Genomic DNA, 26,237 nt, shown 5'->3' on the forward strand with positions numbered 1-26,237 from the left:
ATAAACAGAATGAATACTGACATAGTGTATCAGGAGAATGTCAGCCTGGGTCATGGTGGATCATGACAGATCCTGAGACCTGCCAAAACCAATCTTCCTTTAACTGCATTTCATTTGGTATACACGGATTTTCTTTGTATTATCTTGGGGATTCGCTCTCACTCTTTCTTAACCCTTTAGGTGTTATGAAAGGAAAAAAGCTTTATTAATGATACACTGACTTACTAAAGCACCTTTTATTTGAAATCTTCAAATCCTTTACATAGCAGGAAATGTGACTGACATCTTGTCCAAGGTCAAATAGTGGACCACTTTCAGAGGTAAATATATAGAGGAGATTCCACATAAAGACTAATTAGGACCCGTGGAAAACCCCAATAAATTAGGAGCTGTAGAACCAGATTTTATGTTTATATTGTGACACTACAAATAAAACCTTCTCATTTGGGTCCTATTGGCTTTCTTGAAGTATATATATATTTTTTTTCTGTGTAGAATGTTGCTTTCTCTCCGAAAGTCTCCAGCATTATGGGATTAAAAGCATTTGAATAAGAAAGCAGCTATGTCAGGTAATACAAACACTGGCCAGAAGATAGTGTGCCCTTTGCTTTGTTTTCTTAAATAGGTTTTAACATCCAAATGTTTAATTTGTCCTTCAGTAAGTAACTCTTGTCAGTTTTTGTGATGTTATCGTTAATGCTTGAATAAAAAAGGACAGATTGTAAGAAGCAGGCCAGACCAGTGTCTGTCTGGAAGATGACTGTTACTGGCCTTTGTTCTTGTGTTTCTGCACTGCCTCCGTCAAATTGCCCCCTGCAAACACTGAGCCCAGCTCGCTCCCGCAGGGGCGTGCCCACGAGTACCCGCCTCCTCCCTCCTTCGGCCCTGACTTTCTTACCTGCTCTGGCTGTACATCTCCACCCACGTTAACTTCACCCCAGGAGCTGCTGTAATGATCACACAAGCACATACTAAGTGTTTAATACATTGTTCCTTGAATCAAATTGAATTGATAAAATGGTATTATATAAATTCAAGGTGTCCGAGGACACGATGAAACTTGTCAGCCCTTCTTCCAGCCTTCTATTTCAAGAGCTCTACTGCTTTCTGTCATCTAAGCAGAGACATAAGTTCTCTTCCCTAATTTATTTCTCACCAATTCTGGGCACATCTTCAGCTCCCACATTGGTTAAGATTGGTCCACACACAGAAAAGGACCGACTGCATAACAGGCGTGGAGGAGGCCTTTGAAAATTGGCGCTGAACAGGGATGCTTTAGGAATGCCCATTACAGATTGGTAAAGGACTCCTTTGCAGCCGCGGTTTCTGGTCATTTCATCCCCCTTTCTAAATGCACATATGCTATACATGGTATGTGAGGTTTATCTCCACATGTTTCATAGGGAAAAAACCAAGTCTCTTTCCAGCTGCATACTGAAATTATATAGCATGTGCCAACTTCAGAAAATCTATAATTTTCAGTTTTAGAGAAAAACAACTAAAGCACTGCAAAGTAGAAAAATCTCTGTTGAAAATATGACTAAAGTAGGAATAATGGTTAAAAAAAAGATTCTTGGCTCCCACATTTCACAGAACAAGATTCTTTTCTATGGCAATTAAAAATAGGACTTTAATGGTGAGATTTACAGATGATTCTTAAAGTTTTCAGTTATGGTTTTTTTAGTGTTTTTTTCTTTTTTTTTTTTTCCTTACAGACTTTCATAAGAACAGCTTTCAGATATCAATATTTAATGATGTAGTTTCAGAACCTCGCCCTTTGGTTAGAAAATGGCTATGAAGATGCCAGTGGCTAAACCATGGGGGGGCATCTGTGTGATAGATACACACTTATTGTGGATTGATTATTGAGACTTGAAATTTTGTTTTAGAAGAACATAGGTAAACAGAATACAGTATTGGGTATGTCCATCTAGCCTTCTTCAGGCCCAGAATAATTGCTTGTCTTTTGGTAACTCCATGTCAACATAAAAAATTGAGGTATATTCTAAAATATCCCAACTTTTATGAGTTGTGGTTCCATAAATTGTGAAGCACTTCTTGAACTTACGTACATTTTCACTGAAACTGTGACATTTCTTGGCATAACAGTTTCCGTTGAGTATGCTTCCTGATGAATAATGAAATTTTCCTGAAGTGTCTCTTGTGCTTAAAGCCATGTCTCCTGAGGTTTGCTTCCAGAATTTGGAGGGATAAAGCAATATTTTTCCTTTTCTTTACACCTCATGATTTAAAGTTCTCTTCCTTCTTACTCTTTTGAATAAAAAAACATTATTTTCTTTCTCATGTGTTTCCATAGTTGTCAAACAGATTTCCTTTAATTAATGAATTAGAGGTCTCAGTAGAGTTGGTAATCTGTACAGTTTTATAGAATCAGGATCTTACAATGAGATTTGTTCTTTGTCTCGAGTCAGACTTTTACAGCAAGGTTGCTCAGAAATCCAAATATATAAATGTATTCAGTTATAGGTAGAAAAGAATGCCAACCAATGACGTAGAGAATAGAGCTTTTGGTTATAGTAAATAATTATTTTTTTCTCACTAGAGACAATAATTAGAGCTGTTATTTCAAAGTGCATGGAGAAGAGACAGCTTTTTAGTTTGATTCCTGCCATATTAACCATTATAATAAAAATCCACATTGCTACAGCACATACAGGCAACTGTCCTAACCATGATTTGTCCATAGCCAGGCCTGTGAGAAAAGAAGCATGCAAAGGTTATGCTTTTAAATTTATGAACTTGATGTTATATCTGATGTATTTTCTCATTGAAGCTAACCTTTTAAAAATCTTTAAGTTATAGTAAATCTCAATATATTACTGAAAGGAGTCTGTTAATTCTCTAATGAAGCCCCATCAGCATCCTTGGGGATTACTTGTGAATGGCACACATTGGTATTTTCCTGGAAGACGAATGTTTTGGTGCTCTTCTGGTACCTCTGTGCTCAAGATGCAGTCTCTCTGTGGCATCAGGCAGCCGTACTAGTCCAGTTCTAGAAGGGAACCTGTCTTTGTGTCCTTTGTTTTAAAGAAGAGGTGTGTGACTCTAGGAGCGTTCATAAGGGACTTGACATCAAATTTGAGAAGTCAAGATATTAAAACATATTACCACAGAGCTTGGTTAAATAACTTTTTCTGCACATTATTCTGAAACTGTGGTAAGCTATTTCATAAAATATATCTGATAACATACATAAGTTGTGTTTAATAATACAGAACTCTGAGATCAGATGCTCAGGATTTATGCAGTTAGACCAATTGAGTTCAAATCCCATTATTGTCACATACTCTCTGAGAGATTTTGGCCAAGTTACTTTTCTGAGCTCAAACTTACTTATCTGTAAGATGGGGATAGTAATACTACCCACCTCATGAAGCTAGTTAGTGACTAAATGAATGGGTAAATGTAAATGCCCCTAGCAAGTGCCTGGGCACTGCATTTGGGTGAGAAGCTTTCTTTCTTGGAGGTCACATGTATCATATAAGCAGTAACTCAAGATGGCAGCCAGCAGGGCAGGACATGGGAAGGGAGGAGACAAAATTGCCCGGTGGTGCTGAAAACGCTGACGTGCATATAGATCCAGCATTCAGACAGTCTGGTCTAGTCCCTTCCCCTCCCCTAAGCGCTACCTTACTTTGCAACAACAAATTAAAACTTTATGATGAATTTGCCTGATTTACAGATGAAGGTATCAAAACTCTGACAAAGAGGTCAAAGTTTCATAACTGACAGATTTGGGATTTCAACCTCTGGCTTTCTCATTCTGAAGACTGTATCATTACACCAGTATTGGCGATTGAGGAATGCCTGGAGTTACTCATTTTCCTCAGTGAAGCATATTTACTGCAAATATTTCTTTAACACAACAAGTAATGCTTAGGATTTTAAAAAATTGACAATTTTTATCCTTGCATACTGCACCCTCTTTTTGTTTAGATGACTATGAAAGCAGACATACTGCATTCAGAATTTGGGAAGTTTTCCTTATGCATCGTCCTCTCCTTCCAGCTCCTGATAAATAGGTGTGTGTGCCTGGCAAGGAAGTAGACAAATAGAGGAAGAAATTGCATGGTACTTCTGGCACTAAGAATAGTCTTTCAGTCCTACCGTGTCATAAAGGAAGATTGTTCCCCATATAAGAGAACACATTTTGAACAATTACATGAAATCAGTACTCTCATGTCCTGAAGGTCTAAATAGGTTGTATTTTGAAATTAGTTGTTTTGCTGTCCCTGAACTTGTTTAACCACCTTGTGAGTTAAATTAGAAAGGTGCTATTATTCCTGATCTTTTCTCAGTGATGGATCTTGATTTGGAGAATTTTCTGGGCTATTGACATAGTTGATGCTACCATTTCAAAATTCATAGTATTGGTTGATGCTACAATAGGAGAACGAAGCAGTGGTTCAGAAAGCAGATATTTAACTTTAAAAGGTATGCCATAAAGTACAGAGAACAATCCGTATTCCCCTTGCTCCCCACTTTTTCTGTCATTTCTACTATTCGTGCTATTTGTTAAGTAGTTAATGGTGCTTCATACACGTTGTGTTTTCAGTATTCTGCCACGTCAGGTTCCCTATTCATAAAACAAAGAAACTAAAATCTTCTGGGAGAAAAAATAAAGCTCTTCCTCTTTAAAAGCAGACTAGAAAAATGTTTTTTGTTCCTCTGAATTTCCCTGTGTAATGACTGTATTTGTCTGTAAGAGAAGGACTTACGGTAGTCTGGTCTTCGTTACCTTTTTTATAGACAGCCCTAGAGATCCACGCAGCACACGTGGAGCTTCCCTGAGGCCGAGGGCTCACAGTTTTGTGAGGATTGGTACGGCAGTGGGCACTTCTTTCACGGAATGCCAGTCCTGGAGCAGCGGAGCAGCGCGCTGGGCTGGAGGACTGGGAGGCGGAGCCTTTTTGCTCACTGCAGCGAGTTCCCTTCTCCTCTCTCTCTGTCTCTCTCTCTCTCGCCCGGCTGTGCATTGGCTCTGCAAGCCCCGTGCACTGCTTCTTGGAGTGGAACAGGCAGGGCGTGCTCACAGACACGGGTGTGAACTGCATTTTCTATTTGGGGTGCCCGGGGAAAGAGCACCAGGAAGGAAGGACGGCACCAGTGCCATGGGCCAGCTCTGCTGCTTTCCTTTCTCCAGAGATGAGGAAAAAATCAGTAAGTGTGATGTGTGCTGTGCAGAATCCGAAGTGCTTGACTATTTCGTGTGGCTGTCTTCTAGGGGTAGTTTTGGATTTTTCTGTTGGGAAAGCTAGCAGAATAATTAGCTGTGATTTTTCCTGTGCTGTTCTTAAAAGGATTGGAGGGTGTGTAGTTAATAATTAACTGTAAAAGTACACTAATTCAATAAGGAGGCTAGGTTAAATGTAAAATACTGAAAACTCATTTTTGATATTCATCTGTTGGTGATCTTGCAGCTTATTTTTATCACACTGTCTAGAGTCAGAGTTTAGTTTTGAATTTCTTTAAATCACTGCCTACCATTTGATATATTGTACAAGCCAGGCTTCATTTTGCTTACCTGAAGTTGGGATATTTTCAAAACAATGCTCAATAATGATATATAGAGAAATAAACCTGGCTCTAAAATGACATATATTATACATTTTCAGATATTTTCATGTTTCCTCTGCTTTGTTCATATGTAACTCCAAACAAGTGATGCCACTTTGCTTCCAGCAAAAACCTCACTGAATATTTTTAAACAAATGCCAGGCAGATTCTACATTTGCTTATGGCCCAGAAAACAGAACTTAAAGTGATAACATTTGCATTGATTTCTTTTTTCCTCACTGGCTTATGTGTATTCACTTACGTATTAGCTTTGTTAAATACAGTACTGGCATTTAATTAGTGTGCCAAATAGAACTTGCCTTACACTAGTTGCCCGGAAATATTGAATTTTTACTTCTTTTTCAATAAAATGTTTACTGTCATACTTACTAATTCTGCGGCCACATTTCTGTCATGTCAGTGCTTTATTTAAATAAATTTAAATAGATACACAGAATCTCATGATTCTGGTTCAGATACTCAAAAGTCCACGTCTGCCTTTGATTTTCTGCTGCTTGTTCCTCAGAAAACTAACCAGGAATAGATTTTTAGAAACATGGAAGCAATCCTATACATATTCACTTGGGAAATAAGCCAGTTTTGCAAGAAATCTTCTGGGAATGCTTCGAATTAATTTTGGAAGAATTTGAAACATCTGATTATTAACAAGAGCCAATAGTTGTGCTCTGAATTTTACTTGTGAAAATTATACTGTACAGTACGTGATGATCTTAATCTTAAAACGTGAGATGACTTTACAAGAAAATGCTTCATTTTCTGACAATGAGCATTGGCATTCATTTGGCAGCCTGAAACTTTCCAGGTATTTGTCAGAATGAATTATTTACAGTTCCTGAGGATTTCTGTTGATGGATTCCTTCCTTAAGGAATATGTCTATCTGAAAATCCTTGGTGTGGACAGGGATAGTGAGTTCTTTCTGACCCTCTCCACTTCCTGTTCCACTGTTCCAGGTTTTCACTAGGAACATCTGCTTTCCTTCTATTGTTCCTCTTCTCCCTTGTCTGTAAGCAGTCTTCTTGGCTCTAACTGAAGTCAAGTTTCACCTCAATGAGGCATTTGCTCTTTTCTGTCTTATTTGGGATCACAGGAGGGCAAAGTCTTATATTTTACATACAGTGCTTCTTAATATTGGTTGACAGCAAGTGGTATATACTGCTTTTCGGGTTTGCTTTCCCAAATTCCAAATTTTTGAAAAGAAAATGAAGATAGCACACTATGCCTGGAGTGAAGTTGTCCAGAAGTGCAAATCGTGATTAGAAATCAATGCAATCGCCCTGCCTTTCCTCCCATTCACCCCACTGGCCCCTGGTCCTCCCCAGCCTCTCCCTATCATCTGTCTTTGATTTTTGTCATTGCTTCAGCACTTCTCTCCTCCTAATCTGCTCCACACTCCATTCACATACCCCATCAGCTGTTTTCTGATGCTCTGTTTAATTTCTTTGCTCTAGGATGCTCTAAAGAGAAGCTTCTCTGCCAGGCACTGTTATGTTGCTGGTAATATATGTCTAAAAGTACTTACAGAGGGGACTTGAAAAAAAAAAGTAGCAAAGAATTCATTAGCTAGCATGCCTCAAGAAACATGTAAATTAGCACTAATGGTAGATATCCAGTCCATAAGTTGTCTTGATAACATGTACGAGAGCCTGTAGTAGACCTTTGGGAGGGTCCAGCATTTTTCTGATTGTGCTATTAGATGCACAGTAACCTCTTGGGTCTCACTCATTTTTGTGTCCCCACCTAGTAGCCTCCTCCTCCTGCTCTAAGACACACAGACACATGCTCAGTCAGGACCTACTAGGGACAGAACAGAGCACAAAAATGCCAGTGCCTACACCCTTCTAATTCTGTTATAAAGAAAGATGGGCCCTCCAATTACAGCGAATTAAACGAGTTTGTGGTGAAAGTTTACATTTGTGGATGTCATTCTCAAAACACAGGCGAGTCCTCTACAGTCCTGCAGAGCTACAGAAAGGATATACCCAGCTGGCCAAGTGGTAAGGATCAAGCAACCCTGCTCCCTCCCCACTGCTGTTTTATTTTGCCTTTGCCCTTAGTGGTGGTAGATGAAAGTATTCTCATTTGATTGATTACTTAGTGCTATGATTTTAATCTATTGATAGCAAACAAAATGATATTTTTAAAATCAACTAGTTGTGTAGGAGGGGCCTAAGTTTATGTGGAAAGTTAACTGCATGCATACCTAGAAATCTTGATAATGGGGTGAATAGGCAAATACAGTAGAACTCATCATGGCCTATATTTTAGTCAATGTATCACAAAGCAATTAGACCCTTTTGTTTAAATGCAGCAGTTGAACATTTTTGTCAAACTGCTTTTTTGCCATAATAAGCTGAATATACTGACAATAAATGCATGTTTCTTGGAAGACTAAGCTCTTTACTGCTACACAAGAACATTAAATATTACTGTATACATTGTAAGATTCACAAATGTTGTAGATCACCTCCCACATAACTCTTGCTGATTCTTACATAGCACTTGTTTTTCTAAATCCCCTAATTTCTCACAGTGTACTTCTTGAAGGGGCTGTCCATGAACAGTAATATTGTTGCACAGCCTTACTGACCCCTGCAGCTTGTCAGTCTTAGTAAGTGAATCTCCCAAGAAAACTTAATAACTAAAGAGATACTTCTGTAACTGATTCGGAAACATTTTACTTGTTCCATTCCTGTTGCAGATATCCCCACTTTGAAGAGCGTTGCTTTTCTGTAGGATGAGACAGGTGACTGTCCAGACATGAGCCATGCTGCCTCATGAGCAGGCAGTGGGCAGTCACAGGAGGCGTTCAAGCATAGGGTGAGGAGTCACTCCCAGGGATGTGGCAGCAAGGAGCGGGACAGCTAACATGGGGACACTGCCAGCCCAGTTACTTCCTAGCACTGATATTCTGTGCAGCTGAAAATAAAATGGTATTAGAATGTATTTTAATGACATCCTTTAATGTTATATGTTTTAACTTACATACACATTTTACTTTCATATATGAAATATGTTCCAATGTAGTATTTTTGTGGGGGATGTTACCAGGACCATTTCTAGCATTCATTTCATAAATGAGTCAAATCTCAAGATAGTTTGTTTCTTTCTTTTCTTTTTTTTGGATGGTTTGTTTCTGATGATTTGGAATTTGATGGCATAACACTAATACATAAATTGAGATAAGCAGTGTTAATTTCTGAACTTTGATTACCATGGTGGTTATTATTTAGTTTTACTTGAAGAACTCTATATTTAGATGATCTATTTCTCTAGTTCTCATTTGCACTTAAAAACTGACTTGGAGGTTATCTTTAATTCGTGTGCTCTGTCTCATGACAGCTTTCAAGTACCCCATAGACAGGACCCATGGTGGATGTGTCTCTGTCCTAGCACCAGAACCTATCATAGTGTCTTACCGAGAGAGGGTGTGTTCTAAATGCTAATGAAGAGGATAATACCCATTTCCCGTTACGAGTATGAGAGAAATTCAGTGTAAATGAGCCTATCAGACGACAGAATTTGGAATGACTCTGTTTAACGTTGTAATCTATAAAGAACTTTGGTTAATGAATGTATCAGAAAAACATTTTAACAGGTTCTCAGTCGCTACAGCGTGGGCCCCAGGAAACGTGTGATAGGAGACCTCCCATCAGTGGACAACACTGTTCGTTTTCCCTCCTTGTCTGTGGAAATGTGTGTGAACACAGGGGATGCAGCCTGGCTCCAGCTTTGCTGCTGCCTGTCGAAAACATATGGTGCGTCCCTTGACATGCGGTTTCACTGTAGGAAGACACAGGAGTGGGAGTTAGGAAACTAATACCGACACTGGGCAAGTTGCTAACATCTCAGGGCCTTGGTTCCTCATATTTCAGGAGTAGTGGCTAAACTGCCATGATCTTGAAAGTTTATTCACACACACCCCATTGTTCCCTTAGAGTTAAGAGTCTAGGAAATAAATATTATACATAGGATGCAGTTTTTTTCTTCCTACTTTTGCTCCTCTTCCTCCTTCTCCTCCAGGATGGTCTAAAGACCTCCTCCGCTTTTTAATTTATTGAATGCTTATTGCGTTCCAGATACAATGCCGGGATCGTTTGGAAAACTGTTTATGAAATGAAACTTAGAAAATAAATGCTCAGTGTCCCATTTAAGAGAGGAAGTGGCTGAAAGCCAGTAGTCGGGGCAGTTTTCAGTTACTGTCCTGCAGGGCGCTGTGGGCCTGGAGCCGACGGGAGGCTGGGACCCAGGCCCTATCAGTGCTGCCCCCTTTCGGAAGCAGTGAAGCGCGGCGGAGCGGGCGCTGCTGCGGAACCCGGGGCTGCATTTTGCATCAGATGTCTGTGAGTAGTATTGTGGTAGCAGCAGTAATGTGCGCTATAAAACATTTAACTACAGTCACTAAAGATTAGGTTTTACTCCTTCCTTTATTAAATAATGTGCTCCCTAGAGGTTTATGCTTCTGAAATTAAGTATAGGAACATTAGAGCAAATGCTCGTACTTACTTACTCTTCTATCCTACTTCCCTAATTCCTCGTATTGATTCATAGGCTATATGGTAACTATATATCCTTTTGTTGCTGTTCTCAGACCTTCGAGTGTGCAGGGATTCGGTGATCAAATGCTGAGTAGTTTTCATTGGAAGCACGAAGGCTGTAGAATTCTTCCCAGCAGCATGGGCTGCTGCTGTGAGCTCTACCCAGATGCCCTGTCAAGCAATGTGATGTGACCTGCCCTTGTGTCTTATTTCCGGTGACCATGTAAAAAAAAGGAGAGGGAAATCATGTGTATAAAGGTTTTGGTTATTAAAAAAAGAAAAAACTTCATATATTACCAATTCCTGTGGAATTTGCATTTTAACAACACTGAATTACCCTCTGTGCTCTTACGAAGTATTTGTAGTAAAATGACAAAATAAATTAAGAAGTGGTAATGACTTAGTCCAAAATAATCTGTGAGGGAGGAATTTCAGGCAGAGAGTAAAACTCTTTCAGATCATCTGATAAATCACTTCCTGTAGATAATTGCCTTCTGTTTAATTAAGTCGGCCCTGCTCAATTTGGAGTATTCTGTGAGCTTTTATCCATAAACTGATAGAGTAAAGACACTAAAAAGAGCCCCAAATTCTCAGTGCTGAAAGTAGGGGGTTTTGGAGATAGATAAACTCAGTTTACATTTTTTGTTCTAATATTCATTATGTAACTTTTTGAAACCTCTTTACCCTCATTTAAAATATCTATTTATTGTGAGAATTAAATGAGCTAATGTCTATAAAAGGCCCGACACTGTGGTTGATATATAATAGATCCTATAAATATAATTTCTTTTTTACAAATCAGCATGTATTGTATAACTGTAGTCACCTTAGAAGTCAGCTCAACTATAGTTTTATTTCCATCATGCCTAGGAAAGGAAAAAGGGAACTTAGAGTCTCAGACCTTGAATTGTTGTGTAGACTTCTGACATTTATTTAACATCCTTTCCTTTATGGGACTCCCTCCACTTCTTCTTGGGGGTTCTGTCCATTATGATGCCTTGCTTTCCTGCCCTAGGAGAGACATGTGGTCCAAGCAGAGTCAAGCAGTCTTCTCTAAGATTTGATAGAGGGTCTGTCTTCCTTTTGGGTTGTGAGCAGAGAGGTTGTAAACATAAGATTGCTAGTTGGTAGGGAGCAAGTGTGAAGCCAGCACAGAAGAAAGAAGCTCGAGGAGAGAGAGGCAGTCCTAATGATGTTTTTGAGCCTCTGATTTCAGCCATGACTAAGACCTTCTCCATTACATGAAGCATTTTTCTTTTTGTGTTTAAACTTGCCTGAGTTAATTTTTTTTGTCACTTGCAACCCAAATATTTCAGATACTATTTTAGAGGACACTCAGTGTATGTAAGCACAGACCCATTTTGTAACAAATATATTTCCAAACCTAGTGAAGAAGTAAACGCTCTCTGATTCCTTCTGAACCTTCATGTGCCATTTTAGTGGCAATGAAATTTAGCTCTGAGATCTGTTATGAAGAATAATTTGGTTCACCTCAACTAAAATTGCTGACTACTTCACATTTTGAAAAATCTGAGCCAGGTGTTATGGAAGATACAATGATGATCCATGGTCCCTATTGTTGGAGGATTACTTTTTAATTGACATGACTTTAAAAAAAGAGATGTATTGGGTCCCAGTGTTTATTCTGCCCCAAACGGAAAAAGCTAAAATAAAAGATCTTGATGTTCTCAGTCTAGGAAGTGAAGCCACACTTCTTCCATACCAGCCACGCCCAGAGAGAGGGAGTTAATTACCACCAAGGGTGGAAGTTACCTGAACTTCCAATCACAGGCAGAGGTTACAGCTTAATGTGGGCAAATGCAGTTTCTATAATAAACATTGTATCCAATAAAGTTTCCTATAACAAACATTTATAATGTCAAAGTACAAGTTAACAGACCTTGGAACTATTAAAACCAACCTTTCTGCTGTATAGTTCTTTGCCCTCAGCAAATAGTCATAGATAGGAATGGAGCTATGGGATAAAAATATAAAGAATAAGTATAGTTTTAACTTAAAAGTCTATCATAACTAGGATATAAATTATGTTAATTTTACTAAAGGCTAAGTCAAAGATACTTGAGAAATACAATTTTTCTGTTTCTACAAATGGCCCCCAAAACATGTAAATATAGTCAAGGACATTTGTGAGCCTAAGATATTTATACAGAAGAACTATAGTGCCACGGAGAAAGTGATACAAAAACAGAATGCTTAGAATAGATGGAGAGGGAATTTCACTTTCCCAAGAGTCAGAGCTCTTGGGGAAGAAGGAATCTGATAGAAAAGGGTGGTTCATTTGTTTTTTTTTATGAGTCTCAGCAGTCCCTCCCGCTAGGTCCCCTCTGACTTTGTGGCTCGTTGTTTGTATTTGCCATGTAAGTTACATCAAATTTCAATTTTATGTCTTACATATGACTCTTAGAGCAAAAATAAAATTCACACTTCCTAAGTAAAATTTTCAGCTAAAGTTATCTGTGAAGCTCAGCTTTTTCAGAATTTTGATTGATGTAATGATAACTAAAAAACTGGCAAGCAGATCTGTTAATCTAAAACTTTCTCTCTAGCTCTATGGCAGTCAGTCCTTTTTAGGATTCTGAAAAGTGGGAGGATGTCCAGAGGAGGGAGGTAAGGATGGTGAGGAGCCTGGAAACCACATTGTAAGAGGAAGGCTGATGGACTCTGGCCGCTTAGCTAGGAGAAGAGAAGGCAGATGGATTAATTGTGTTAAAATATTTGGAGGAATATTTAATGTGGAAGGGCAAGAAGAGTTATTCTGTATGACTCCAAAGGGCAAAATTAAGACATTAGGTGTTTGTTTTAACACATTTTCTTTTGTTGATTTTTAGAAGCCAAATGGTAAAGATACGTTAAGCCCAGTAGAATTCTAATTATGCTTGCAACTCTTGTTCTAAGTAATGAAAATACTGAAATGGAGTCCTAAAACACAGAAATACTGAAATGGAGTCATAGTCAAATTTTGCATTAATAATTCTCAATACATTGCCTAAAGGTGGATATTTTAAGACAGTTTTCAAACTGTTCTAAGCCACAAACCTTCTTTAAATGGAGGATCAAAATTTTTATGAAAAAATATACTTGTTATTTCTTATTTCATAATAACTAATAAATGACTATTTTCAGTTAGTAACTTCAGGATCAACAACCTTGCCTTAAAGTAGACATGTAACATATAACTTTGGGCTGTTGTCTAGTAACATGTTGCATCACCTATGCACCACATAAAACATCGATTACTGAACTTGGGGTAACAGTCAGTATGGATAACTCTAGCGATAACAAATGAAGATGTATTACCTATTGTGTGATTATCTTTAAAAATAAAATTTTTATGAAAATATTTGTCCAAACTTAGATTTATTTTAAATCAGTTTTCTCCAATATGGGTATAGCAAATTTAAGATAAAAATTAATGGTGATGCTATTGTGTACCTACTACTATATACTGTACACTATACTTAATATTCGATGTAAAATTAGGTTTACAGATTTTTAGATTTTATGAAACTAAAAATGTATACGTAAAACTATATGAAATTTGAACATTAAATTAAAAGACAAAATAAATAAATTGTTTTATGGAAAGCAAGTTCATGAAACATGCAGGTTTTCTAAGAAAGATCAGCCTCATAGTAGCTCCTAAATTTATACCCTTTTCTTTTGTCATTCACATTTTCATCCACTGTAAACACAACATGGTGAAGGAAAAATACAGAAATAGTTTCAGTTAGGAGCCAGTCAAGAAAATAGGAATCACATCGATTATTTTAACAGAGAGAATTTAACATAGGGAATAAGTTAAACACATTTTGGTGGAAAGGCAAGACTGAGGAAAACACAGGTAGTAACATTTCAGTCTGTGGTGTCTTGGGAAAAGGGCCCTATGGGCCTGAGACCCTGATCTTTTAGGAGGAGCTTCTGTCTCCCAGGAGGTGCCCAGGACACAGCAAAGGGACATGCTGGTGTGCTAGGAATTTACCTCTCATCAGGAGACCCGGGACCACTTTGCTGTTATCTCTGAGGAAATGCACTGAGGCTAGTTCCAGGAGTGAGAAAGAAGTGAAAACTAGAACCAGTGTCAGGGAGATTAGCTGTCCTTGAGGCAACATTGGCAGGAAGGCTGGGCAAAGAGCAAAGGGCATGTTCCTTCTCCCTCGGTGCCGCCATCCGGTTTTCCTCTGAGCCCTTTCTTGGAAGAACCTCACAGGGATCTCACAGGCGAGGAGAAATGTGTTTGCAGAGTCCCCGCAGCAGTGTCGTGAGGCTGAATAAGGAAGGGTGGGCTCAGAGCTCTGGGACAACAGTTTCATACTGGCACACTGGTGTTGGCTATGTTTTAATAATGTTTTTCTTTTTTCATTGTCCCAAGGGAAGCATTTAGTTTGTCAATTTGCAGTTCTTATTTCTTTTGAAACAAAAATAATAACCATATTAAATAGTGTATAAAGTTCCACAAATTTTTATAAATTATGTAGAAATGTGAATATTTCTAAAGAAATACAGTTTAAAAAAATAGGCTACACTAATTCAAACTAATTGTTAAGAAGATGTTTCTACAGAAAAGCCTTACCCATATCAATTTAACAAACTTAAAAGAAATTACTTTTAAACTAATTTATGTTTATAAAAATTCTCTCAAAACTATGTATCCTTTTAACGTTTAAGTATGCATTCTGCAGAGATTTGTTAAGTCTTATGATTTTTTTGGTGAATATTTTTTTTTCAGTTTTATTTTATTACAACTAACTAATGTTATATGATATGTGTTATGAAAACATAAGTATGCAGAGTCTTCGGACCCAGTGAGCAGGACACTAGGTCTGGGGGTGAAGGAACATGGCTCCTCAGCCTCCAGAGCTCCTGGGAGGAGACCCTAAGCAGACGCAAGCTCGGGTTTGTGGTTCAGAGAGAAACAGTGGACATGATGGGGGACAAGACCTGGACCATCTCTTATCCTCGTTTTCCAACCATCTTTTCTGTGCCCTGCTTTTCCCAGGGACATCAATCTTGCCTTTAGGATGGTCTGAAGGGGAAGCCCAGTGTGATCATGACTGCTCTTTGTTCCCCTGGACCACATGGGCGAGTTTCTTACTGCACCTGAAATTCCACTGGGCGGGAGTGTCTTCCAGACTTAGAGATCAAGAACTTAAGAAGCAAACCTCAGCTGAGGGAAGAAATAAACTTATATTTCTATACATCAGCATATCATTCAACAAGTTTTAAGTGCTAGTGTATTTTCTTGTAGTAGGAATTCACATATCCAGAGAACTTTAAGGAATAGTAGCTATCACCAAAGAGAATTTTAAAACTATTTGATTTTTGTCTAAATATTTTTGGGAAGCTTCTAGTGAATGAATACTGTTAGGTCATTGAGAAAAGGAAAGTGTATGCTAAATTATTTTATTCAGTCATTCCCCCTGAAGCTAAAGCAATGCATTTATGAGTTCACCAAGCTTCAGTTTTTTGAAAATGTGCTCAGTTTTTTACTTTATTATGTGCCTGGAGGAATGGCCATGGATGTCTTATTTATTTATTTGTTTGTTTATTTATTTTTCTTTTCTTTTTTATTTTATTGATTATGCTATGACAGTTATCCCAATTTTTCCCCTTTTGCCCCTCTCCACCCAGCACCCCTCAGGCAAACCCATATCTTTGTTTGTGTCCATGGGTCATGTATATAAGTTCTTTGGCTACTCCATTTCCTATACTGTGCTTTACATCCCACTGGCTATTCTATAACTACCTATTTGTACTTCTCAATCCCCTCACCTCTTCGCCTTTTCCCCCACACCTGCCTCCTGTCTGGCAACCATCCAAATGCTCTCCATATCCATTATTCTGTCTCTGTTCTTCTCTGCTTAATTTTTTAGATTCAATTGTTGAGAGATATGTACTTATTGCCTTTTATTGTTCATAGTTTTGATCTTCTTTTTCTTAAAAAGTCCTTTTAACATTTCATATGATAATGGTTTGGTGATGATGAAATCCTTTATTTTTCCTTGTCTGGGAAGCACTTTATCTGCTCTTCCATTTTAAATGATAGCTTTGCTGGGTAGAGCAATCTTGGTTGTAGGTTCCCGTTTTTCATGACTTTGACTATTTCTTGCCAATCCCTTCTAGCCTGCAAAGTTTCTTTTGAGAAATCAACTGACAGTCTTATGGCAACTCCCCAGTAGGTAACTATCTTATTTTCTCTTGCTGCTTTTAAGATTCTCTCTTGGTCTTTAACCTTTGGCATTTTAATTATGTTGTGTCTTGAAGTGGACCTCTTTGCATCCATCTTGTTTGGGATTCTCTGTGCTTCCTGGACTTGCATGTTTGTTTCCTTCACCAAATTAGAGGAGTTTTCTTTTGTAATTTTTCCAAATAGATTTCCAATTTCTTGCTCTTTCTCTTTCTCTTCTGGCACTCCTATGATGTGAAAATTGGGATGCTAGAAGTTGTCCCCTGGCTCTCTCCTTGATGCCAGACACTAAGTTTCCCCCCATATGCCACTGGTACCTTTCAAGCTGCTATCCCAGTGCTGGAGCTCATCCAGAGGACATGAGTGTGAGTAAGTCCATGTGTGGGTACTTAAAGAGGAACTGCTTGGGACTCCACAAGTTTCTTCCACTGACTTAATCCCTACTGGTTTATGCAGCCAGAAGTTGTGGGGCCTTATCTTCCTGGCACTGGAACCCTGGACGGGGGGGCCTGATGTGGGGCTGGGATTCCTTGCTCCTGAGATCTCCCTCCCAAATTTTTATCCACCACACGTGGGTGTTGGACCAGTGCATTCCATATCTCCGCCCCTCCTACCAGTCTGGATGGTTGTGGTTTCTTTAATTCTGTAGTTGTCGGACTTCCATTCAACTTGATTTCTGATGGTTCTGAGTGATGGTGGTTCTATAGTTATAATTTTGTTGTGGTTGTGTGAGGAGGCAAGCCGTGTTTACCTATGCCTCCATCTTCTTTTTATTATTATTATTTATTGTTTATGCTATTGCAGTTCTCCCAGTTTTTCCCCTTTCTCCCCCTCTTCCCAGCCCCGCCCCCGCTCTCTTAGGCAATCCCACCCTGTTGTCCATGTCCGTGGGTCATGCATATATGTTCTTTGGCTAATTCCTTCATCTTCTTTCAGCCAGTTCCCTCCTTCTCCCTCCTGGCAGCTGTCTGTGCCACAGTTCTGCACTTCTGGTTCTATTTTGTTAGTTTATTTTGTTCATTAGATTCCACATATAATGAGATCATATGGTACTTGTTTCAGTTTTCATTCATGGCCGTGGATGACTTTAAATTTTCAGTTTTCTCTTAATTTCATTTTAATGACTAATTATCTTCAAGTTTTCTTCAGCGTTACATATTCTTTATTTGATCCATTAGTATGGCTTTTATAAAACCCAGTAGAATTGGTCCACAGATTGCTCAGTATTCACAAGGCAGATCCACTGACCAAATAGTTCTATACACCTGGATGTTCATGGTCAGACTTCAAAAATTAGGTTTTGGGAGGCATCAAAGAAAACAAATACTGGCACTTAAACCAATTTTATGTCTTGGCTGATTGAATAACGATTGAAATTTATGTGATACAGGTATATTCTACACGCTTATTTAAAATGGGTTTGGTTTAGAATTAAGCAGCTGAGTTAGAGCTATGTTTTGAATAATTTTTGAAAGTACGGTTTATTCCATCCTGTGATATTTAAAGTATTTATTATGCTCTTGATTACACTGTAGTTATGCTTATATTTTAGTATCTCTCACTAAGCTTAATGACTGGTTTTTGCATTGAACCTAAAACAAAATGAAGCAAAATCACTGGTTAGTAGCATATCTGATGTTTTCCTAAAAATAATAACAATATTCTAAGACCCAAGCTTACATTTTAAAATATTAACTGTGTTCTGAAAATCTAATTTTCTTTAACACTATACTCATGGTTTGAAATAAGTAGTTCCTTAAAGACAAGCCTTAATAATTTGTGTATATCTCAGAATCTTGAAGCATAATTTGACCATAAAAGGTTCTCCAGGTAAATAAATGATGTGCAGAGCCCTCAGTATTTATGTCTCACATGAACCTTTATAGTCCCTCCTCTGTGTACATTCTCAGCCTCATCACTTTCCTTTCCTCTCACCTCATTGGTTACTTTACACTGCACTGAATTCTGCAGTTACCCAGACAAGCCTCTCCTGAATTGCAGGTATCTTGAAGGCTGAGCCCATGTTGGGCTCCTTTCTGTATTCATCACATCAGTGCTTATATAGAGGGTACTCAGTGGATGTGCAGGGAAGGAGAGAAGGATGGATGGAAGGAAGGGAGGGAGGGAGGGAGGAAAGAGGGGGAGGAAGGGAGGGAGGAAGGGATGGAGGAAGGGAGGAAGGAAGGAAGGAAGGGAAAGGGATTGTATTGCATTAGGCAATATCCATTTAGTATAAAGATTTCAATCTGAGAATGAAAACATCTGAATCTTTCTGTTTTCCAGTGAAACAATCATTAAGTTAGGTGGTGCTTCTCACATGTATACCTCATTTCCCCAGGATAAGGGTGCTCTGGAGAGCTGTGAAGTGTCTGCTTGGGGGTGGGTGCCCTGGATGAACTAATTTTCCTGATTTTGAGTGAGAGTTACCAATTCCCATCACTTTACTGTGTGATCTTAGACAGTTTATGTAACCTCTTGTGTTTCATTGTTCTCACTTGTGATATGAGAAGGGAGACACTTATTTTACCTCATAAGATTCCTTTGAAGACCAAATGAGATAATGTTTCTGAAAGCACTTTGACAAGTGTGAAGTGTTACCTAAATGAATGGACAGAGATATTTCTCTTATTGCTATTAGTGACCTGGCACCATGGGGATTTTCTGAGCCCATGGAACCTTCTGATCTGGGCGTATGTGTCCTTATTGCTTATAGAAGAGGCAGAGTGATATCTACAATTGTGATTTATTTAATCAGATTAGATTGCTGGCAACATTTACACTGTTGTTCTTCCTTGGTGAGTCTTGCCTTCAGAACAGGAAAGGGACCTTTATTTCTGCTTGAATCGACTCCTGTTCTGGAATATCAACCTAGAAAGAAAAGTATATATTATCATGAGTAAGAGTGTTGGCTAAGCAAGTGAAAACTAATTCCAACTAGTAATGCTTTTAGGTTTTATGTAAAAGCCTCTTAATAGATAATAAATTACAAGCACAAATAATTTTAAGATTCAAAGCAATGCTCGTTTTCCAGCTTGTGTTTCTGCCAAAGAGCATGATTGCTTGAAAATTTATGCTTTGGGCATGTTGAAACTATAGTTCTTCTTTGTTATGAGAATACTTTTCTAATGATAGCTACACTTCTGTTGCTACTTCTTTGTATCAGGACTTGTGCTCGGAATGTCTTCCTTCTTTTATTACTGTTAAAATTGCACCTCTCACATCAGCCGCAGCACAAAATGACATATAGTGGTCCTGGACAGTCAGGGATATTGAGAGTTCTTTACATTTCAACCTGAGCAAATATAGGAATAAAACTTTAGGGAGGAAACAGCCATGGTTTATATAGATAGTTTATGACGTGGGACAGCAGATAAGAATCTATAAACAGTACAAGGCAAAACAAGTTACCTAACAAGCCATAGTGAGCACAGTGCCCCTTGGAAATAGATTTCAACAACAGAGTGACACTTAATGAAGTGAGTAAATTAGTGATTGGCATTTATTAGGTATTGAACTCATTCTTCTTAATCATAAAACATGTATAAAATCTACTAACAAAATAGCTACCATATTTTTAAGGTCTACTATGTTCCAGGCACAATGTTAGGCACTTTTTATAACATTTCTAATACTTATAACAGCAATGCAGGGTATATTAGCCTCATTAGTGGCCCATCGAAGGGATATTTAAGTTTGTAGAGATTGTGAACAAGGATGTGCAGATAGAAAACAGCAGCATTGGATTTCAAACATATATAAACATAATACATTTCCTTCCTTATACACATATTAGAAGTTCTGTCATATCACCACCGGTAGTTCTATTACATCACCAAGGTTTTCAATAAGAAATGACAGCATTATGGTAGAAATTGTATGGGGAGCAATGTGGATCATAATTTGGACTAAGAGAATTGATATTACAGACTAAAAAAGAGAAGTCCTAATAACTGATGAACCTATATCAATATATCGTAATGACTCAAAGTCCATAGTTTATATCGTGGTTCGCTTTTGATGTATCTTCTGTGGGTTTGGACAAATGTATAAATCACATTTTCTATCATTATGGCATCATACAGAGTATTTCCACTGCCCTAAAAATTTCCTGTGCTCTGCTTATTCAATAATGAGCAGGAGAAAAATACAGTGTAACTTTAACTTAAGGTGCCTCTTTTTAATGAAGTTGAATTAAGTTTGCTAGAAAAGGGAACATGCTTGAATGAAGATGCACTTTTCTTGATTTGCTGCATTCTTGCAGGACTCTGTGATGAGCCTTCCTGTAGAGTCTTCCCTACGCTAGCACTGATAACCTGAGAGTGTTTTATGGAGATCATATGGCGAGGCGAGGATTTAGTACTGATCTGAATGATTCATTTATAAATTTTTAAAATTATTTTGTTGATTTTTTAATGAGTTTGTTATAGTAGATAGTTATTATTTGTCCCATAGGCTGGGTGTTTGGGCTTACTGGCCAGGTTCATCAAGCAAAGTTGATGGATATTTTTCACATGGATATTTGGATTATTCTGGAATTCATTGCTCTTGATTTAAGTTTAATATTAAATCTAAATTTCTAACTATGGTGTGCTATTCTTATAGGAAGATAGGAACATTTGAAAATGCTGTACTACTTGTAAGGACTTAATCAGCAATTCACTTGACTGAGTAATTTTGTTGAACCCTTACTGTGTTCAGCAAGCTCTGCCATGTGTTAGCAGAGTGGGAGATCATCGAGAAGCCTAGGACATGGTTTTTATACTCAAGACTGTGTCTTTAGAAACTTGAATTAGTAGTCTTTGAATAAATACATGAATAAATAATGCTTATAATTTGTAAGAAATTAAGAATGGAAAACTACTGGGACTTTTTTGTTGTTGTTGTTCTCTGCAATATCCCCATAGGCTAGAATAACCATGTAGATAGTAGGTCCTCTGTGCCTACTTGAATGAATGACTGAATGACCATATACTATACATGCAGTCAGAGCTATTGGAATCCAGTAGAAGCTCATCACTTTTAACTGGTTAGTCAAGGAAGGCTTCATGGAGTAGGTGGGATTTTAATTGATGAGAGAGAGGGAGTGCCATCGAGAAATGGAATGATGTGGAGACAACTGAGGAGATGTTGGAAGCTGACAGTGGAACTGTAACAATGGAGGGAGATAATCAGAGATAAATTTTGGAAAGCCTTGGAAGGCAAATTTAAATTTTCTTGTGGAGAGAAGGAACAGTAAAAGGGACATTTTAGAACTGTTAATCTAGAAGGGTTATACCAGATGCATTGAAGAGAGAAATTGTGGAGGGCACATAGATTAGACTTGGTGATTAAGTGTGTTGATAAGGGAAAGATAGCAGTCAAAGGTAGTTATAATCTTCTTTTCAGCTTAGTTGACTTGGGATAATAGTAAAAGCATAAACAAAATAGGAAAGTCAGAAGAGAAAGTTAACTTTTTTCTCATCTTTTTAAAAAATTTTATCTTTTGTTTTTTTTCCATTATCACTTAGTCCCCTTATACCACCTCCCCCAGTCACCACACTGATGTCTGTGTCCATGAGTCATTTTTCCTTTTTGCTCAGTCCCTCCACCCTCTACCCTCACCTACTCTTTTGCTGTTATCCTGCTTTCCATCTATGAGTCTGTCTCTATTTTGCTTGTTAGTTCAGTTTGTTCATTAGATTCTACATATGAATGAAATCATATGATATCTGTCTTCCTGACTGGCTTATTTCACTTTGCATAATGTTCTCCAGATTCAGCCATACTGTTGCAAAAGGAGACATTTACACAATGGAATACTACTCAGCCATAAAAAAGAAAGTTAACTTTCTAGAGGAAGATTTTTGTGTTTTAAATCTTAATGTTTGAAGTAATAGGGACACTTCATTGTGGACCAAGAGAAATCACAGAAGCACTGATTATTTGGCTACAGAGTAGAATAAGACCAAAATACAGTATCACATTGATTGATTTGCATATGTTGAACCATTCTTGCATACCAAGGGTAATTTTCACCTGATCTTGGTGTATGGCTCTTTTAATGTGCTGTTGAATTTGGTTTACCAGTATTTTGTTGAGAATTTTTGCATCTAAATTCATGAGGGCATTGGCCTGGAATATTCTTTTCTTGTAGTATCCTTACTGGCTTTGGTATCAGAGTAATGCTGACCTCATAAAATGAATTTGGGAGTGTTCTCTCCTCTTCAGTTTTTTGGCAGAATTTGAAAATAATTGGCATTAATTCTTCTTTAAATATTTGGTAAAATTCACCTATGAAGCCATCTTGTCCTGGGCTTTTCTTTGTTGAGAGGTTTTTAATTACTGATAATAATAAGTCTTACTTGTTACTGATCTGTTTAGATTTTCTATTTATCATTCAAACTTAGAAGGTTGTATGTTCTAGGAATTTATTCATTTCTTCTAGGGTGTCTAATTTGTTGGCATATAATTGTTCATAGTAATCTCTTCTGATCCTTTGTATTTCTGTGGTATCAGTTATAATGTCTCCTCTTCCATTTATAAATTTATTATTTTAGTCCTTGATCTTTTTTTCTTGGTAAACCTAGCTAAAGGTTTGTCTGTTTTGCTTATCTTTTCAAAAAAAACAACTCCTAGTCTTATCAGTTTTTAAATTGTTTTTCTATCTGTATTTCATTTATTTCTGCTCTGATCTTTGTTATCTTCTTCCTTCTGATAACTTTGAGCTTAATTCTTGTTTCTCTAATTCATTGAGATGTAAAGTTAGGCTGTTAACTTGAAATCTTTTTCTTTAATTTTTTAAATTTAAGTATAGTTGACATACAATACTATATTAGTTTCAGGGGTACAAAATAGTGATTTGGCATGTATACACTTCATGATGTGATCACTACTGTAAGTCTAGTAAATATCTGTAATGCAAAGTTATTACAGTGTTATTGACTATATATCTCTTTATTCTTTTTTTAAAATAATTTATTTATTTGTTTGTTTTTAGAGAGAGGGGAAAGGAGAAAGAGAGGGAGAGAAACATCACTGTGTGGTTGCCTCTCAGTTGTACCCCCAACTGGGGACCTGACGTGCAACCTAGTCATGTGCCCTGACTGGGAATCGAACCAGTGACACTTGGCTCACAGGCCAATGATATTCTTTCTTTCTTTTTTTTTTAAGTATATTTTATTGATTATGTTGTTACAGTAGTCCCAGTTTTTTCCCCTTTGTTTCCCTCTGTCAGGTACCCCCCTTTCCCCAGCAATCCCACCCCCCTTAGTTCATGTCCATGGGTCGTACATATATGTTCTTTGGCTTCACCCTTTCCTATATTATTATTCCTTTTTTAAAAATTTATTTGTTTGTTTATTTATTTATTTGTAGAGAGAGAGGAAAGGAGAAAGAGAGGGAGAGAAACGTCACTGTGTGGTTGCCTCTCCCTCACGCCCCCAACTGGGGACCTGATGTGCAACCTATTCATGTGCCCTGACTGGGAATCGAACCAGCGACACTTGGCTCACAGGCCGACGTTCAATCCACTGAGCCACAGCAGCCAGGGCCCTCCTATATTATTCTTAACTTTCCTCTGTCTATTTTGTACCAACCAATTATGCTTCTTAATCCCCATACCATTTCCCCATTTCTCCCCCATCCCCCTCTGTTCCTATTCTGATTTGCTTAGTTAAATTTTGCTTTTATTTTTTAGATTCAGTTGTTGATAGTTGTGAGTTTGTTGTCATTTTAGTGTTCATAGTTTTGATCTTCTTTTTCTTAAATAAGCCCTTTAACAATTCATATAATAATGGCTTGGTGATAATGAACTCTTCTAGCTTTATCTTGTCTGGGAAGCACTTCATCTGCCCTTCCATTCTAAATAGCTTTGCCAGATAGAGTAATCTTGGTTGTGGGTCCTTGCTTTTCATCACATTGAATACTTCTTGCTAGTCCCGTCTTGCCTGCCGAGTTTCTTTTGAGAAATCAGCTGATAGACTTACAGGCACCCCTTTGTAGGTAAGTCTCTGCTTTTCTCTTGCTGCTTTTAAGATTCTCTCTTTATCTTTCACCTTTGGCATTTTAATTATGATGTGTCTTGGTGTGGTCCTCCTTGGGTCTAGCTTGTTTGGGACTCTCTGTGCTTCCTGGACTTGTATGTCTATTTCCTTCACCAAAATTGGGAAGTTTTTCTTCATTATGTTTTCACATAAGCTTTCAATTTCTTGCTCTTCCTCTTCTCCTTTTGGCACCCCTATGATTCAGATGTTGGCATGTTTAAAGTTGTCCCAGAGGTTCCTAAGCCTCTCTTCATTTTTTTCAATTCTTGTTTCCTCATTCTGTACTGGTTGACTGTTTTTTATTTCCTTATGTTCCAAATAATTGATTTGAACCCCGGTTTTCTTTCCTTCACCATTGGTTTTGTGTGGATTTTCCTTCATTTCACTTAGCATAGCCTTCACTTCTTTCCTTATGTGTTTGCCATACTCAAGCATATCTATCAAGTCTGTGAGCATCTTTATCACCAGTGTTTTGAATTCTGCTTCTGTTAGGTTGGCTATCTCCTCATTGCTTAGTTCTCCTGCTGGAGCCTTGATCTGTTCCTTCTTTTGGGCCATTGTTCTCTGTCTCCTCATCTTGACAGGCTCCTGTGTTTGTTTGCCTTTGTATCTTAGATAAAGCTGTCACTCCTGTTACGTTGTAAGGCGAGGAGCCTTAGGTATTCATCAGTACAGGTGACCCGTTTCACCATGTTGTGGTACTGTAGTTGGGGAGGGGTCTGAGAGGGAACAATGCTTCTTGCTCAGCACTCGCCCCTTTTCCAGGCACTTCTCCCACTTTCTATGGGACTGGTGCCTCTCTAGCTGTTGCCCTGGCTGTCGTTCCCAGAGTGGGTGGGTCTGCAGACGTCTAGGACCATGGGGGCCCTTTAAACAAGCAGACTGCTGAGAGACTGGCAGTTTCTTCCTCCGCCCCAACCCCCACTGGTTTGCACAGTCAGAAGCAATGAGGCTTGATTTTCCTTGGCGCTGGGACCATGAGCTGCTTGGTCTGGTCAGGAGCTGGGGATGCTCCCCAGGTGTCCCTCCCTACTTTTAAAATGTGTGACTGTGCTTTCCGCTGGCCTGCCGCTGCTGCAGTTGCCGCCGCCGCCTCCTCCGCCTCCACCACAGCGCATCCTCTCCACCTGGGCTCCACGCCTCCTACCTGTCTGGATGTGTATTTCTTTTTTATATCTTTGTTTGTTGGACTTCCATGCAGCTTGATTTTCTGGAACTTCTGGTTGTCTCTAGTTTTGAGGTAGTTGTATTCCTTCTTATTTGTGGAGGGAGACCCAGCGTGTCTGTCTAGGCCTCCATATTGGCCGGAAGTCCAGATTCCTCTTTTTTCTTAATGTAGGTATATATTGCTCTAAATGTCTCGTTTAGCACTGCTTTTGCTGTATCCCATAAGGTTTTGTATGCTGTGTTTCCATTTTTGTTTATTTCAGGATATTTTTTTATTTCCCTTTTGAGTTCATTTTTGACTCATTAATTTTTCAGGAGCGTGTTGTTTAATTTTTACATAAATGTCAGTTTTCCAGTTATCATCTTATTGATGCCTATTTTCATACCATTGTGGTCAGAAAAGATACTTAGTATGTATTTCAGTCTTTTAAAATTTTCTGAGGTTTGTTTTGTGACCTAACATATGATCTGTCCTAGAGAATATTCTACATGCACTCGAGTAGAATGTGAATTCTGGTGCTGTTGGATGGAATCTTCTGTATATGTCTGTTAGGTCCATTTGGTCTAAAGTATGGTTCAAGTCCAATGCTTCCTTACTGGCTTTCTGTCTGGATGATATAATACATTGTTGAAAGTGGAGTATTAAATTTCCCTGACATTATTGTATTGCTGTCTATGACTCCTCTGAAGACTGTTAGCATTTGCTTAAG

General features: G+C 38.2%; 1 protein-coding gene across 3 annotated transcripts in view; it reads left to right on the forward strand.

Annotated features, from left to right (window-relative positions):
* AKAP7 (A-kinase anchoring protein 7) overlaps positions 1–26,237 on the forward strand; it is a 110,074-nt gene that overhangs the window by 80,890 nt on the left and 2,947 nt on the right. Inside the window, exons 8-9 of one of the 3 annotated variants that reach the window (XM_090279845.1) lie at positions 5,104–5,181; positions 7,537–7,593. In XM_090279845.1, the coding sequence (XP_090135971.1) occupies positions 5,104–5,181; positions 7,537–7,593 (135 nt within the window). Of the gene's footprint in view, positions 1–5,062; positions 5,182–7,536; positions 7,594–26,237 lie in introns of those variants that run through there. The other 2 variants (XM_090279843.1, XM_090279844.1) reach the window with 2 other exon arrangements.

This window comes from Furipterus horrens, unplaced genomic scaffold, assembly GCF_987537825.1.
Source record: "Furipterus horrens unplaced genomic scaffold, mFurHor1.1.pri manual_scaffold_6, whole genome shotgun sequence".
NCBI classification, from domain to species: domain Eukaryota; kingdom Metazoa; phylum Chordata; class Mammalia; order Chiroptera; family Furipteridae; genus Furipterus; species Furipterus horrens.